This window comes from Chinchilla lanigera, unplaced genomic scaffold (genome assembly GCF_000276665.1).
Source record: "Chinchilla lanigera isolate Chin_1 unplaced genomic scaffold, ChiLan1.0 scaffold00035, whole genome shotgun sequence".
NCBI classification, from domain to species: domain Eukaryota; kingdom Metazoa; phylum Chordata; class Mammalia; order Rodentia; family Chinchillidae; genus Chinchilla; species Chinchilla lanigera.
The window spans coordinates 1,645,264-1,661,386 of NW_004955436.1; the positions used below are offsets into that span (position 1 = coordinate 1,645,264).

The 16,123-nt window shown below is 43.9% G+C and overlaps 1 protein-coding gene across 1 annotated transcript in view; it reads right to left on the minus strand.

Annotated features, from left to right (window-relative positions):
- The window catches only part of Mcm9 (minichromosome maintenance complex component 9), a 19,026-nt gene extending 2,927 nt beyond the window's left edge, over window positions 1-16,099 (minus strand). The window contains exons 1-6 of the mRNA XM_005389125.2: window positions 15,950-16,099; window positions 13,905-14,223; window positions 9,952-10,268; window positions 8,922-9,003; window positions 6,013-6,213; window positions 2,605-2,730 (exon numbers count right to left, since the gene is read on the minus strand). Of these exons, the coding sequence (XP_005389182.1) occupies window positions 2,605-2,730; window positions 6,013-6,213; window positions 8,922-9,003; window positions 9,952-10,268; window positions 13,905-14,208 (1,030 nt within the window). The 5' untranslated portion in view covers window positions 14,209-14,223; window positions 15,950-16,099. The remainder of the gene's footprint in view (window positions 1-2,604; window positions 2,731-6,012; window positions 6,214-8,921; window positions 9,004-9,951; window positions 10,269-13,904; window positions 14,224-15,949) is intronic.
- Between the last annotated feature and the right edge of the window lie 24 nt (window positions 16,100-16,123).

Here is a 16,123-nt window from a genome sequence, read left to right on the forward strand (position 1 = left end):
GGGGAACGGACAACAAAACAAAACAAAGTAGCAAGAATGATGGGATAAATATGTTCAAAGCAAGGGGGAAGCCAGGTGTGGTGGCACACGCCTGTAACCCCAGCACTTGGGAGGCTGAAGCAGGAGGATCCCTGTGAGTTCAAGGTCAGCCTGGCCTACACAATGAGTTCAAGGCCAGCCTGAAGTACACTGCGAGATTCTGTCTCCAAAGAAAAGAAAAAAAAAGGTCACTAAAGCAACGGGGAGTATTTTGAGGAGAATTAGTAGCAATATGTCTTTTACTATAATAAAATTATTTAGAACACTCATGGTATATTTTGATCACCTCTTTTGTATTTTATGTAATTTGGGGCGAGGTCATCCTCAAATTCAAACTCCTGCCTCAGCCTCTGAAGTCCCGGGGTTCCAGGTGTGAGCCACACACCCAGCCTTAAACGGTTTTTGATGTAACTTTTATGTAAGATTACTTAGGAAGGTTTAACTAAAAATCTTTAGAAAAGTTAACTGTCATAAATACAACAATCTCATTGCTGAATGTGATTTTCAAAATTTAAATTCTATCCATAGATGGTATATTCTGTTCAAATGATTAGGTCCATGATAAACATTTAACATGTTCACAATAGGGCTGTAATTACTGTATCTCATTCTCAGGCAGCTCTGATTTGAATTGACCATCCGTTCTTTCGGGTGGCTTGAACTGCTGGTGGTAGACGCATGACTGTCCCACTGGGTAGCCTAAACCATTTCTTCTAGGGTCTTGTATTACAATAGTACAAAAGAAGGCACTGATTTAGCAGATCAGATATCATATTACAGTTCCATACGGAAAACAAAATGGCAAAAAATTCTAACACAGCTTCAGTTGTAAATGTATATCATATACGCAACAATGAAGTACTTTTAAGATTCCTATGTTAAAATTTAGAGAATTAATTATTGATAAACTATTAACCCGTGAAGAATGCCACAGGTACAAGTTACTTGAAAAAAACATTCACTTTATAAAAGCTTAGTTAGGATGGGCAAGGAACGTACACAAGCAAAGTAAAAAAAGTTATAAAAAAATTACCCGAAAAAGTGGGTGCTGCTGTGGCTGCAGATAAATCCATGTGCGTCACATTTTGCACACCCTGCACAAATCAGCTGTCTTTATGTTTTAAAGAAGTTCACTAACAAATTTCTTTTAATAAAGTACATAAATCTGTTGGTCATTTTAATGTTTTTAATTGGTAAGAACAGTATTAATTTAGATTTGGACAGTAATTCTTCAAATTCAAGCAACTAGATTCAGTCCATTTATATACTTTTTATTGATTTTTAGTAAAGAGAATGCTAAAAGTGATTAGGTCTGTTTGTAGCACCAGTGGTACAAGCGATCTGACAGGGCAGTCATGCATGTACCACTGGTGGTTCAAGTTGGCGGGAACATTAAAAGATGTTATACAGCTTCTGATTTTATCTTTTTAAATACCAAACTACTGTGATGAAGCCTTTCCATACAAGTTGTACAAGCATTTTACTCTATTTTTATGTAGGTACTCCTGGGGTTGAGGACTTTGTAAGTATGTTATAAACAATGAAGTGCTTAAGCTGCTAACCATTAAGTGAAAACCTTTTCATTTTATGAAAATTTTAGTAGTTTTATAGTAAAGCAGTTATCCCAAAGTAGTTAAGTAATCTTAGTTTTAAATATGCCCTAAATAGGGGCTGGGGATTTAGCTCAGCGGCAAAAGCGCCTGCCTGGCAAGCACAAGGTCGTGAGTTCGGTTCCCGGTACCGGAGAAAAACAAAACAAAAAAAAATATATATATATATATGCCCTAAATAATCATGACTATCCCTACAGCACACATTAGCTCACTGGCCAACCAGTGACACTCAAGAATTTCAACCAGAAACCCCTATTTCAGTTCAACATCCAATGGAGGGCCTTGCAGATAACAGGTGATGAGACAGAGAACATACATAGCCTTTACCTATAGTATTCCCTACTGGGCTGTCTGGTTTTGGAGTCCCAGTGTGTTAACAGCCTGATTTACAGTAATTTATTTTGCTCTTTGGGTTCACTTTTGGGTTGCTACAGCTCATACTAGGGAGTTTCGGGTCTCTCAGTCTTATGAGTTGCAAAAGAGCTTCCTGCCGTCCAGACGTGAGCACAGCCATCTCCGCCAGAATGTGTGACCTGCATATCCTGGCAGGTGACACGTCTGCTGTCTGCCAGCAGAGGGGACTCAGCAGGCACATGGCTGAGAACAGCAGTCAGAAACCCCAGTCACAGACAGAGATGACTGCAGAGTTAAGTCGCACTGCCTCTAACCCATCTTCTTGGAGACCAGGGTGAGCATTTCCCTTCAGGCCCCTTACAGACTACAACACAGGCACATACCCACAGAGAAAAGGGATTCTTCTGTCTGGAGTTTGCGAAAACAGCTTCTGATAAATACAGGAGGTGCATTAAGTATGAAACACTTAGACAACTGTAAACTTTAGAAGGCTACTTTTAGAAAATAAAGCTCAACAAACAGTTTTATTGAGGAAATAAAAGTCCAGCTTCTCTCCTGGAATGTTCACATTTCTCAGAAAGTGTAAGCAAGTACTGACCTCTGACCCTCGTTCCTGCAGCATCGGTCCTCTGAATCCCACCAGCCAGGACCATGGCCACGGCGAGCTTCACCAGATACATCCCGAACACCTGGGGACATAGGCTAGCCAGTATCTCATTCCTTCCTGGGAAAGCAGAAAGATCGGAACTCACCCACAGCTTCCAAGAAGCCCTAATTCAAATCTTCTTCCTGTCCCAACTGTCAATAAATGTACTCTTCCTACAAATCTAAAGTGATCAAAAAGGCCAATCCAAATTACTGAAGAGTGAGAAGCTAGTTTGGGTTCTAAAAGTCCTTAATGTCACGAGATGAAAGTCTGCTTTTCATTTCTGTGTGCTATCCACTTAAATTTCCACAACTCTGTCATATTTCAGAAAGGACACAAAGGAAGAAATTTCACTGCCTAATCCACCACGCATCAGGCCAGCACTGTCCCTTAAGATAACACCAGCTGTACTTCCTCTACGGTCCTTTCAGGGAAAGTGCTCACCTGCCTGATGCAAAGGAGCATCTTGAGGTGAGTCAGACTGTCAGCGCCTCAGCCTGTAAGCAGACAGCTGGAGCTGTCTACGTGCCTTCAAAAGTGGAAGAGAAGGGACAGAAGGAAAATCAACCCAACCCCAAGTCAGTTCAGCATTTGCTCCAGGCTCCTTGGTATATTCCATTCTTTCTGGAGTAAAAGACTCGAGTATCAGGTCTTTAAAAAAAGATCATTACAAAGCACAACACTACTAATCCAAACTAGAGCTCATGAATTCTTTTGTGTACTTTAAATAAAAAACTCTATTTGAAGTTTTGTTCTCAGAAATAGCAAAGCATCAAGTCTTAGACCCCCAAACCCCACCCCTGTCCATGAATAAAGCACTTCATCCAGTCACAGGCCGAATCCACCTATCCAACTTTCACAGGCCTTCCCTTGAGCCTGTCCACAACATACAGCCCCAGACACGAGGGCTGCCTTTTATAAAATCAAACGGGTTTGGGCCTTTGGCGCTGTAGATCACAGCTAGGGTCTTGGGCATGCCGAGCACACACCTCATCCCCCAGCTCTGGAGGAGCCAAAACAGGTGCAGTGGCCTGGGACAACAGAAACAGTGGAGAGAGAATATCCTTCACTAAGAAGAGACCAGAGAGAAGACTTAGTTCAACACCAAAAGAGACCCACCCCTTTCCAGAGACAGGCTAGAGAGAAAGGTGAAGAACTGAAGGAGATAAGACCTCAGAGCAAGCATGTCAACTCTGGCCAGCACTCAGGGACTGCACATGTGCAGAGAAAGAGAAAGGCCTAAGAAGCTGGTTTAGGGTAAGCGGATGGCCTGTAATCCCAGCACTCCAGAGGCTGAGGCAGAAGGAATGCTACAATTCCAAAGCCAGCCTGAACTACATAGAAAGATCCTGTCTCACAAACACACACAAAGAGTGAGCAAACTGACCTGGATACACCCAAGCCAAAGCTGTTACAGAGTCCAGGGGTAAAAGGCAGAGGCTCTGAGTTATGTCTACCCTAAACTGCAGCCTTGTCCTTTACGAGGGCCTGACCTTGGCTGAGTTTCACAACCCCTCTGCCACCATCCCTTTATCTATACATGCAGATGGTAACTGCCCCATCTGGGACTTCTGAAGATCAGAGGGGTCAGTAATTGTAAAGCACATAGGCAGTACCTGGCATGGAGGGGGTGGGCTTCTGAACTATTCATTTTTATTTCCTGAATTAACTATGCTTATCTCTGATCTCAAGGTCTCCTCAAGTGGAATCAACACAAAGTTCTACTACAAGGGCAGGGCTTGGGTAACAAAGACGAGAACCGGAAAGGGCCATTATCCTCACTATGCCGCCCAGGTGGAAGCCGTGACTCCTTGCATCCTGGCAGCAGAAGCCTCCATGCTGCACCACGGAGAGAATGCACAGGGAGAAAACTATCCCGGTCTCTCCATCCGTCCCAAATTCCTGGCTCTAGAACATCTCCGTAGTGTAGCAACGGCCAAGGTTATCCATTCTGATGGTACAGCCTCAGTTACCTCAGTGAAGAAAACCTCTTTAGTCTAAGATAAGCTGAGTCAGCCCAAGGTGGGTTCAGCTGGCCCAGCAGACAGCCCCACACTTGGCATCCTGGTCAGCAGCATCCAGGCACCACAATAAAGGGGCCCTCGGGGTCAGCGCGCCCAAAATAAAACCCTTGGGCCTCATGCTGGTCAATACCGACAGTCTCCAGAGGCAAGCAACCTGAGAGTGGTAAAGCGAGCTGTAGCCTTACACTGGCAAAAGAAAGATGGCCGGTTGGCTACAGCTCCCACCTAGACCTCTTCACCCCGCCAAAACACGCACATGCGCCCACTCACTCTCTCTGTCACTGTCTCTCTCTCACACACTTTCAAACAGTCAAATACAGTGCCCTGGTCCCTGGTATACAGGAAACTAAGAAAGGGAAGATCATTCACATCCAAATAAAAAACGCTGCCTTATTTTTTCACTGTCTTCCTACTTATATTTCTCACAAGGTCACTGTATTTATCTCTTCCCTTTATCTATTAAAGGGCTAATTAACAGAGTCAAGACTCTGGGCTGTTTTCTGTCTAGATCACATAAAAGAGGTCAGGAACTACTGTGTATGTCTTACATGTATCAGTTAAAAATTCCATAAAATACCGGCAAACTGCCAATATACAGGCATGTAGAAACTCTGTTTTATGAAATACTATCTACCTAGTTCAGCATGTGATTTAAGCATAGTCAACACAGACTTGAAGAAAAGTTTATTAAAAATAGTCTATTACTGGCTTCAGTATACTTTTCTCAGATGACTACAAGAAAGAATGAAAACAAGAGACCTTAGCTGCTGTTTTATACTTTTTTGGATTTTCAGTAAAAGCTACACTCTGCAAACCCAGAGGCTGTGATCTTCTGTTGGGTGTAATTACATCTTAGTGTCACACTGATGGCAGAGCTTGTTCTCAGCATCTTCTCTCCCTTGTCACCTCTCTCTACTTACTCCCTCTTTTAAAATCTTTAGTGAGCACAGTGGAAAATTGTCTTTATTACTGAAAATATACTAGAAGACAATGGTTTTAGTACAACATAATGTTTCATATTAATAGAATGAGCTCTTTTTGAAGAATTGCACTTTTAATTGGTAGGAAACATAGGACACTTACAACTTTTGGCAGCCTAAGTGTTTAAATAAGAAAACTCTCCAGGAAGATCTCCAAGTAGAAAAAACCAGCCAGAAAAGGGCTTCAGACGGAGACCACAATCCGCGGTCCTCACTAACGCACAGCTCTGGACTCAGCCTAAGCACGCCCACCCCACCTCCGCAGCATGTGCGGCTATCCCCAAACCTCAGACACCACGTAAGCACCAAATGTGACACCATTACTAAAGATGAGCTGTATGCCCTGAACCACAGACCTGCAAAGGGATCACTTCTGTAGCACTCCCAGAACTCCTCAAACTCCTTTCGGACTTCCTCATCCACGACGATCCCAGAGGACTGCTCGTTATTTATCTGCACGTAGTTCGCTCTCAGGACTATCTCCACTTCACAGCGCACATCTTGCTGAAAGGGCTTCCAGCGCTGTATCACAACCCCATAGATAGTGAGGTCATCCCCTGGGAGAGAGCACATGCAAATACATGGCATGCCACACACCAGCAGAAAAGAGAAACGAACCACCCCCTACTACAGCTAGGGTGTGTGCTCATCCAGAAACAATTGAGGGGCCAAAGAGCAGCCCAATTCCCACCACCACTCTACAAGCATTTACATCTGCACAGCCACAAGGTGAGGAGAGCATTTTTATTTTTCATAATATGCCACATGATAATCACACCACATCACAGTACTACCCTTCACTGGAAAAACAGTTTCCTGAGTGACTTAGTCTTCACTGACCTCAGAGTGTCTGCTTAGTTCTCATTTAGCAAAAAGGTATGGGAACTGCAGCCAAAAGGTGAAAGCAGAATCAGTCTGGTGTCAGGGCGAGATAATTCTGCGACGCCCAGGCACCCACTTAGTCTCTTACATGTTCATTTTCCATTGTTACCATTTTACTCAGTGCCTCTATTTCTAAATGAACTAAGGAACTAAGGAAGGAATGAAGTAAGAAATTACTGAACACTGTTCTACTTCAGACCATGAGGGCACAAGACAGCACCTCAGCATGCTACTTCTTGGTGGCTCCTTCCCATGTGAGGAAAGTCTCCTGCTCTGGGCTGGCAGGATGCTAGACTTACACATTTCCTAAATGGCTCTGGGTGGTCTACAAGTATTCACCAAACACTGACTCCTGTGCTTACTTTCACACTCTGTGCAAGGCACCAGTTAACAAGTGTCTGTGAATGCTCAGCATTCATTATGTTGGTACTAGAGAAAAGGGGCCCTAAACAACAAACCTAATCTAGTAAATTTTCAATCACCCTGCCGGGGATATAGCTCAGTTGCACAAGCACCTGCCTGGAAAGCGCAAGGTCCTGAGTTCAATTCCCGGTACCAAAAAATAAAAATTAAAAAAAAAATTTTTCAATCATACTGAATAGAAGATGTCTGCTAAGCCCCAAACCAATCCTGGCCTTTATGTTTTACGTAAGAAACTGCCTCAGCACTCATGGGCAATTCTTTCATGCCCATACCTTTATGCCAATCATATACCACTTGCTGGGGCAAATGCCGTTCTCATTAAACATGCACGTGCGATGCAGCTCTGCAGAGCTGTGGGTTCTGTGACGCGAAATGCATGTTTCTAGCTATAGGTGCTTCACACTAATGGTGACACACTAACAAGGCGTGTGACATGTCTCCAAGATCTTTCTGTTGTCGTTACTTTCAGGAATTATGTTCATATTGTTTCTACATCAGCCAAGCAGAGAACTTAATTCCAGATCTAGCTCCCTTTAGTAATAACGTGAGTGCAATAAGCAGTGATTATGTGCATAATGTAGACTATGGCGCCGAGAACAATGACTCACCAGATTTGACTTAATCCCACCTCTACCTTTCATTGGTATGTGACGCGGGACAAGTCATCTAACTTCCCTGAACCTGTTTCCTGACCTAAAAAACTGACAGCAGACTTCTATCACTGGCCCACAGTGAGAACCAGGATAAATAATGCATGTCCAGTGCTGGCTGCAATGTCAAGAACAGAGGCATCCTCAGGAAGCAATAGCTCCCCTTACATTAAACCCACTTATATTTGTAGAGACACTATATGTTTAAAAACCCTTGAATATATGAATGTTTTCATTCACCCAAATGCTTATGGAATATCAGGTTAATATGATCTTTATTGTGAGGTACATGGATAGGCCAAGGCAACAGCTATCCAGTTAAAAGTCTGTATTAAACTACTCTTATCCAACCAGGAAGCTAAAGTACTTACTTCTAAGCAACCCAGTCTCCTCATGGGCCTCTGTCTTTCATGGCATCTTTCCAACTGCAGCCGCCCCACCTAGCCAGAATCATCTCTCTGCTCGCCTGCTGCGTGGACAGTTGTCACACAGACTCCAACTTCAGGACTCTGCATAGTTCAAGCTGGGGTTCCTACCTAGGCTGCAATTTCCTGAAGGGCAAGAATTATGCTGTTCGTATTTCTTGACTCCCACAGGTTTACAGCTATGGGTAAATGAAAAATTACTGTCATCAACTGCTTCCATCCATCCTTTACTATTAACGAGATTTGAAAGAAAAATAGCTCAGATTTCTTTCCCATGCACAACAGTCCAGTTTGGAGGAGCTTCACAGAAACATACAGCACCACTGCATCATCCCAGCCTGCTCTGGAGTTGCAGCAAAGAGAAGAGGGACAGTCACCTCCTTTCCTCCAGGCACAGCAAGACTCTCGGGAGCACCTGACAGCGTGTCCTGCACTGCCTGTGTGCAACTGTCCACCGCACACCAGACGCTCCACAGCTGCTTCCATTACACTGCGCAGCATGAAGAGAACCCTGGAACCCAAGCCATGGCTGTGGATTCCTGCTCCAGCTCCAGCTCCAGCACTTACCTCAAGGTGGCCTGGGCCATCCGCGCATCTGTCAGTACACAGCCACACTGGAGCTCAGCTGCAGCCTCACTTCCCTCTCATCGACAGCTACTTGACACCAGGCTCTGTTTGCGAGGGGAGCAACTACACTCTATATCCTACGCAGACCTCTACACAAGCTAACACAAGCTCATTCTTGCTGGGCGTGGCGGTGCTCACACCTGTGGCCCCAGTTACTCAAGAGGCTGAAGTGAGAGGATCACTTGCACCCACAAGTTCGAGATCATTCTACACAACTCAGGAGGAGCCCGTCTCAGAAAAGAAAATGTTCATTCTTACCAGATTTGCAGCTGTCTACTAAGTCATCTTCTAGGATAACCTTCATAGATCGTGGAATACTTCCAACAGACAGCTTCTGAACCTATCGAGGAAAAGAAAACAGATACTGAACGTGCTTAAAGACATGCCACAGGGATACGGGCTTTGTAGATGCTCACTGCACCCAGACATGCTCACGTAACTAAGTTCTGGCCCATAAGACCTAAGTAGGCATGTGCCAGACGACTGCCATGGACACGGCTTACGTGGAGACTTGGTGAGACGGAGGGTACACTGCCCATCTTCCTCCTGTTCTCTCACTAGAATACAGATGTCACAGAGTTGTACTCTGGACCACTGAATCCACACTTGTAGAAACCACAAATTTAGCCAGGTTTGAGCCCTTGACTCTGAGACTATGTCTTAGCCTTTCACGGCTACCTCCTACTATTTTAGATGACAGAAAAAAACTTTTTACAAGGATAATGAGGCTCACTGTAATTTTTATTTGTTTTTGTTTTCTGAAATGGTCTCACTATATAGCTCATGCTGGCCTTGAAGTCACTAGGTAGCCTAGGCTGGCCTCGAACACTCGGTGAGCCTCCTGCCTCAGCCTCCCAGGTGCTACTGTAACTTGTTAAGACTGTTAATGTACACTTCACTTGACACAGCAAGTGAAGCTGAACCAAAGCCTAAATCCTACTTACCCCAATATTTAACACTGGGTTAAACCTGAAATGTGGGCTTAACAATTAAACCCTTTGATTCTCTCCTATCCCTTAGTTAACTACAGCTAGTTTAGAATTCTTAAATATGCATTTGAATTTTAACATTCTAAGGCATTTCACCATGTTCTTGTCAGTGCTCTAAGATGATTATGTCATTGTTTCCAAACACTATGTTCCCACACAAGGGCAGCAGTTTCAGACTGATCTACAAAGTGACGAAGTAAGTTCATTTGTACTCATCTGATACTTTCTAATCCTAGCAATTGATCAAGGGAGAAAACTGCTTCAAATTTGTTCCTTTTCACCCTGATTTCATCATTTACCTGTTCTTGAATTTTGATTTCCTGGTAATCTCTACACCTGGCTGGATTTGAAGACAAGTCTGAGAGGCAAGTGAATTTCGAGGAATCACAGCTCTCCAAGCTGGGACATGAGGACGGCCGGCAGAAGACGTAATACTGCTCAAAATCAGCCTTGACCGCGAATCTGTATTTGCACTTGTTGCACATGTAATCCCGTTCAAACTCCAGGACCTTCACCAGACTCGTTCGAATCACTGTCCCGGTGACAGACAAAAAGTGTCCCACGTCCTTGGTCTTAGGGATGTGCTCCCTCACCAGCTCCGGACATACTGGCAAACCTGGTAGAGAAGCAGCAGCACCCACTTACACTGTGAGACCTGCCTACATGGAATAGTCTTCTAACATTTCCTGGGAAGAAATTATAATCACAGGGAAACAAAACTTTTTGTCTCATTTAAGGCAAAAAAATCAGATTATGAACTCAAGAAACGAACAGATTTCAAGTAAGAATTATTAACAAGGGGTTGGGGATTTAGCTCAGTGGCACAGTGCCTGCCTGGCAAGTGCAAGGTCGTGAGTTTGATTCCCGGTACTGGAAAAAAAACCAAAACCCAAAAAAAAAAAAAGAATTATTAACAGACTCTTTTAAAAGCAGATAGCTATTATAACCAGGATTTAAAAAAGGAATTGATTCTCATAAAAGAAATACCACAGTAGGATCTGAACACAGTTCGTATTTGTAATCCCATCTAACAAAGAAAGTGCTGCCCCTGTCACGCGAAGCACCGACTGACGCTCTCTGAGCAAACGACAGAGCAGACCGATAAAGAGACGGCAGTGCCACGACCAAACACTCTGCAGTGCTAGCTTACTGCTTTCCTCAGTTAGGCTCACAGCTCCCTACCTGGAAATTCACCCACAACACCATGTCAGCCTGGAAAACTTGTGATTTTCAACATTAAGAAAACAGGCAACAGAGAAAGTGCAAAATGCCAATGCCGAGTCTTACTCATGTGGAAATTCTCCGCTCCTCATCTGACTGGGGTGCACCTGGGAGCCTCGCTGTGATGGTCAACAGCTGCCTCTGCAGTGGTTTGCCATGGAGGCTTTTGCTATGCCGTCCGCCGGGCAGGGTCCACCCGGTAAGTGGGCACACTGAGTCCTATCTGTCAGAAACCAGCAGAGTAGGCACCCTGACACCATAAGCTTCTAGGCCAGCATGTTTTCTCCCCTTTGATACATCCACTCTGAACGCCTAATGATCTCATTAACAATAACAGTAATGGCAAGGTGCTCTGGGAAGCCCCGGGGGAAAAAGCAAATGAGGGGAGTATTCACCTGGTGCGACAGCTCAAGGGGCCACAGACGTTAATGTTCTGTGTGTGAGACACTCTCCACAAACTGCACAGTGGGGATAAGCAAGGTGGGCGCTGCCCACACTCGCCTCTGGGGCTTCTTTTCCTGTGCTTCCACGGCTGACTTGCCTGTTTTCAAAGAGCTACGTTCTTTATTTACATCAATTCAATCTGTCCCACAGCTTGCCACTAAGGGATCCATGCTTTTGCATAGGGTGATTTTGTGCATCTCTGTTGTATTCTCTGCAATGTAACACTCAGAAAACAAACTTATTTCTCTTATTTCCAAATTCCTGGTTAGGGGCTGGGGATTTAGCTCAGCGGCAAAAGCGCCTGCCTGGCAAGCGCAAGGTCGTGAGTTCGGTTCCCGGTACCGGAGAAAAACCAAAAAAAAAAAAAAAAAAAAAAAAATTCCTGGTTAGCACTTCATCCCCTACCCTTTCGTACCCCTAGCTGCTGGCAATGACTAATCTCATTTCTGACTCCATGGACTTGCCCATTCTGGCTACTTCATATAAATGGAACCATACAATACGTGGTCTCTCCTGTCTGGTCTCTTCCACTCAGCAGTACCACTACTTCATTCCTGTCTATGGCTGCGTGACATCCCATGGTACGTACAGACTGTATTTCATCGGTCCTTCAGCTGAGAGACAATTGGGTTGTTTTCATTGGAGATTACAATATTATAAACAATGATATTACAAACATTTTTGTGCTAATTTTTGTATGAGCATTTGTTTCCAATTATCTTGGGCATAAACCTAAGATTTGAATTACTGGATTATATAGTTATTAAAATAACTTAAAAATTTTTTGTTTGTAAACAGTTAATTGTTCTCTAACGTACACACAGAACAGCTACTCGTGTTGGAAATTTTTTTTTTTTTTTTTTTTTTTGTCTTTTTGAGACAGGGTCTCACTGTGCAGTTCAGGCTGGCCTTGAACTCACTTTGTAGCCCAGGCTGACCTCGCACTCACAATGATCCTCCTGCCTCGGCCTCCAGAGTGCTGGAATTACAGGCATGTGCCACCACACCCGGCAAAAAGAGAGGTTTATTAACTCAATTTGCTTTTTGAATGCAAACAGAGGTCTACCAACAACTACTTCTAAGAAAGACAAAGAAGGTAAGTGGGAAAAGAGAAAAATATGGATTAAGCCAGTTTATTTAAAAAATAATTTTTTTGGATTTAAAATATATCCAGTGGCCTAAAGAAATATCATTTTTGCACCCTACTTCTACTTCCCCTTTTTACTTCCCAGTTCTGTTTCACATGCAACTTGATCATTAAGCTTAAATCACAGTGTCAATATACTGAAACTCAATAAAAATTGCAGTCATGAAACCTTAAGTGTTGGAAAGTGTTGCATCTCATTATGACAGCATGCATAAATGTAAAATGCCCAGTAAAACTGGACTCCACAGTACGATTTATTGCGGTCCTGGGGTTGGCAATGCGATAAAGTCATATGTAATCAATGAAATCTTACATAATTGTCATAGACATCTGACCAACAATAGGATACCCAGGCAAGAGACTAAGAGACAAGCTTCAGTCAAAAAAAAGGAAAAAGGTACTTGTTGCTGTACATCAGGAAGAGCATGCAGGACCTAAGAGCCAGCCAAGTCAGAACCCTGAGGACCACTGGCACATACAGTTAAAGGGAGGTGCCCACAGCAGAGGTGGAGAAGCTGTAGTCAGTGAGAAAGGGAGGAGTGTGTGCAGAAACTACGGAAGAGAGAAAGACTGAAAAGTATCCTCGTGAGGTAATGCTGCTGAGGGCTGTGTAGTGGGGCGGCGCTGAAAAGAGGAAGGGGCGCTGAAGGAATGCACTGCACTTTGCCAAAACTGATTATGCAGAGGGGAGGAGATGGAGGCAAAGAGGAACAGAGGTGAAAGAGGGTCTTTTTCTTTTTATAAAATGGAAACTATCTGAAACAGAAGGAAAGTTCCAGAAAGGCTTCTCTAGTCACTGGGGTCACTGGACACACCCAGGAAGAGTGTGCCCTGGAGGTGCCCGTGCTTACAGGACTCCTGGTCAGATTAACCTGTGCCTAAGCTGCCCTGCCACACAGACAACATCGTACTGAAAACCAAAAACCTGTTCCTAACCAGCAGCAGAGGCTGCAAGGGAGAAAACCCATTCCAGAAGAAACAAAACCCTATGGCACTAGGATCAGTTCAGTAAAATCAATGCAAATTCAAACAATCTTAACATATAAAATTGATTAGTTTCCTAAAACGGCTTCAGGTCTACCACTCTGCTGATTCTTGTATCACTCTCAGTGATACAAGCTTCTTTCACTGTCAGTGAAAGAAGTCACAAAGGCTCACAGAGCCACGCCGGGATACAATTTTATACACACAGGCAAGGGTGTCGTGCTGTCTCCGCACCTTCTCCCTCCTTCCTGGGCAGGGCTAGTACCTGATGACCAGAGAAGCTAATCAGTACTCCACGCTAGAAGAAGTGACTATCAGCTATACAACAGACACGTCTGTTTAGTATAAACATCAACCTGTTCTGAGCACTCTGAGTCTCATTTGTGCTACATTTCCTTCAGATCTTCACAGAAAAGTCCACGGCAGTAATTCCACAGCCATCCTCACGTGACTTACCTGATATCCTAGCATGAAGATTGTGCTTCATGGAAACAGCCTCATGCTGAGCAAGGGACTGGAAAACTGTCAGGGCTGCCCTTCGCAGGGCGCTATCAAACACAGTCAGCACCTCGTTGGGGAACGTGGTGAAATACTCCCCCACTTCCATGTTGGTCTCAAACAGGGTCATGGCGTTGACCACCACTGGGTAGTGGACGTCCTCATCGTCTGCCTTCAAGATTAGAACGATGTCGCTCCTATGGTACTCCGAAACGTAGGACTCAAACACTTGGCCCACCAGTGCCACCTGATCGCTATTCATTTTGAATCTAGGTTACTGCGAACAAGAAAGGATAGCATTACACTTCTGATATCAAGACTGCACATGACTTTTTGGTTATAACTCACACTGCCTTTGGGTCACACTATCATCACATTATATTCTGAATTCATACCTTAAAATTAGATCTGAATTATCTGGTATACTAACATAATACATACACTTTTAAAATGAGTGAAGTTAAATTCAATTCAAAGAATTAGATGGTACTGATTATCAAAATCCAAAACATATTTCTCATATTTTTCCCAAATCTTTCTCCTCATTAACCTTCTATTGATACAATTCATGCAGTACATGTAAAAGGTCCCAAGTTTTTCTTTGACCACATTCCACAGACACACATTTGCTCTCAGATGTGTTTGTTGGCTGAAGTCACTCCCAATGGCGTTCTCTGCAAGGGCCCTGGTTCTGGCTTTTGCTCATCCAAGAGCACACCACTCTCCTCTCTGGCTCTCTAATCACACACACACATGCATGTGTATTCTGCTACATAAACAGAACAAATACTATTAACCACACTGATGGTTCTAACAATCCATTAGCTTTAGAAATGTATATTTGGAGGTGACTTTATTTTCTACTTTCTCTTCCTGATCTAGGAAAATTAACAAGCTTCAGCAAAAATAGCTGTCAAAGGTATAAAAAAACTAGACAAACTGTGGAAAGGAAAGGAATATCAAATCTTTCAATAAAAATGCCTGACAACAAACACAATATATACCATATTTCACCTATTTCATTCCTCTGGCAACCCTCTTTGTAAAAGTTTTATCTGTAGATAAAAAGGGCCTACCCCCTTCTGCTGCCATTTGTTATCAGATCATAAAGCACACAAGCATAAGCCCAATTCAGCGTCCCTTTCCTAGTATCTACCATGCACAAAACACTACGCTGGAGACTGAAAAGCACAACGAACAATGCTCTCTGTCCTCAGAGAACCAAGGTCCATCAGTGAACCTGCTCTCCCAGAGGGAGCAATGGGAACAGGGCCCAAAGCAGAGAAGGGGTAGCTTTACACACGAGGCAGGATCGAGGCAGGATCGCGGCTGGATGGGGCGGTCACAAATGAGTTGTCCAAGTAAGAAACTCCTAATGGACTGGAAACAAGCAGCACAGCAGGAGAGGCATACTTCAACGCCAGGTATTTCTTTTATCCAACTTTACTTTACTAGGCTCAACGCAGATAGACACCACAGGCTAAGAATGCTTGCAAACTGCAGGAGGCCAGCGTGAGACTACGAAATGAGTAAATGTTCACCCAGGAGCATGCGTGGAAGTGAGTCATGGCCAACACACTAAGTAATGTGGTTTTTGAACATAGAAATTCAGCCCAGTGGAAAGCAGAAACAGCACTTGGGAAGGAACAAGCATCACCGTAGGATGTAGTCTTTGCTCGAAAAATAAAACAAATCAAAACAACAACAAAGCCACACTGGACCCTCACAAAGGAATCTCTAAGATTCTATTAACGCACACTGAATTCAGTGCCACAAATTAGCAATTAGAAAAACAACGTCACACAAGGCAGGAAGAGAACAGCCGCAGATTTAAAGTTCAAATGAAAGTCAGACGAGTTGTGCCCAGTTCGACCAACATTTATGGTCACGTGTGCCCCCGCGTTTGCAAACAGCGCTCCCTTGGAGCTCCGCGTGAACACCGCGGACACTTTCCCATGCAGCTTCTGACCCTACGAACACGCCACGCACGCACAGGCACTTACCCTTTGAGAAGGGCATCGCACAGCTCTCTAAGTTCCTACTCCTCTTTTCCTGTTGAGTTTCTGGGGTCAAAATGCAATCATTTCGTTCTATTTTGTCCTCTTTACCTAAGTAACTCGCCAAAAATGAAAACCGCAAGGACGCAGCACTCGGAGCCTGGAAATTCCCGCCGCCAG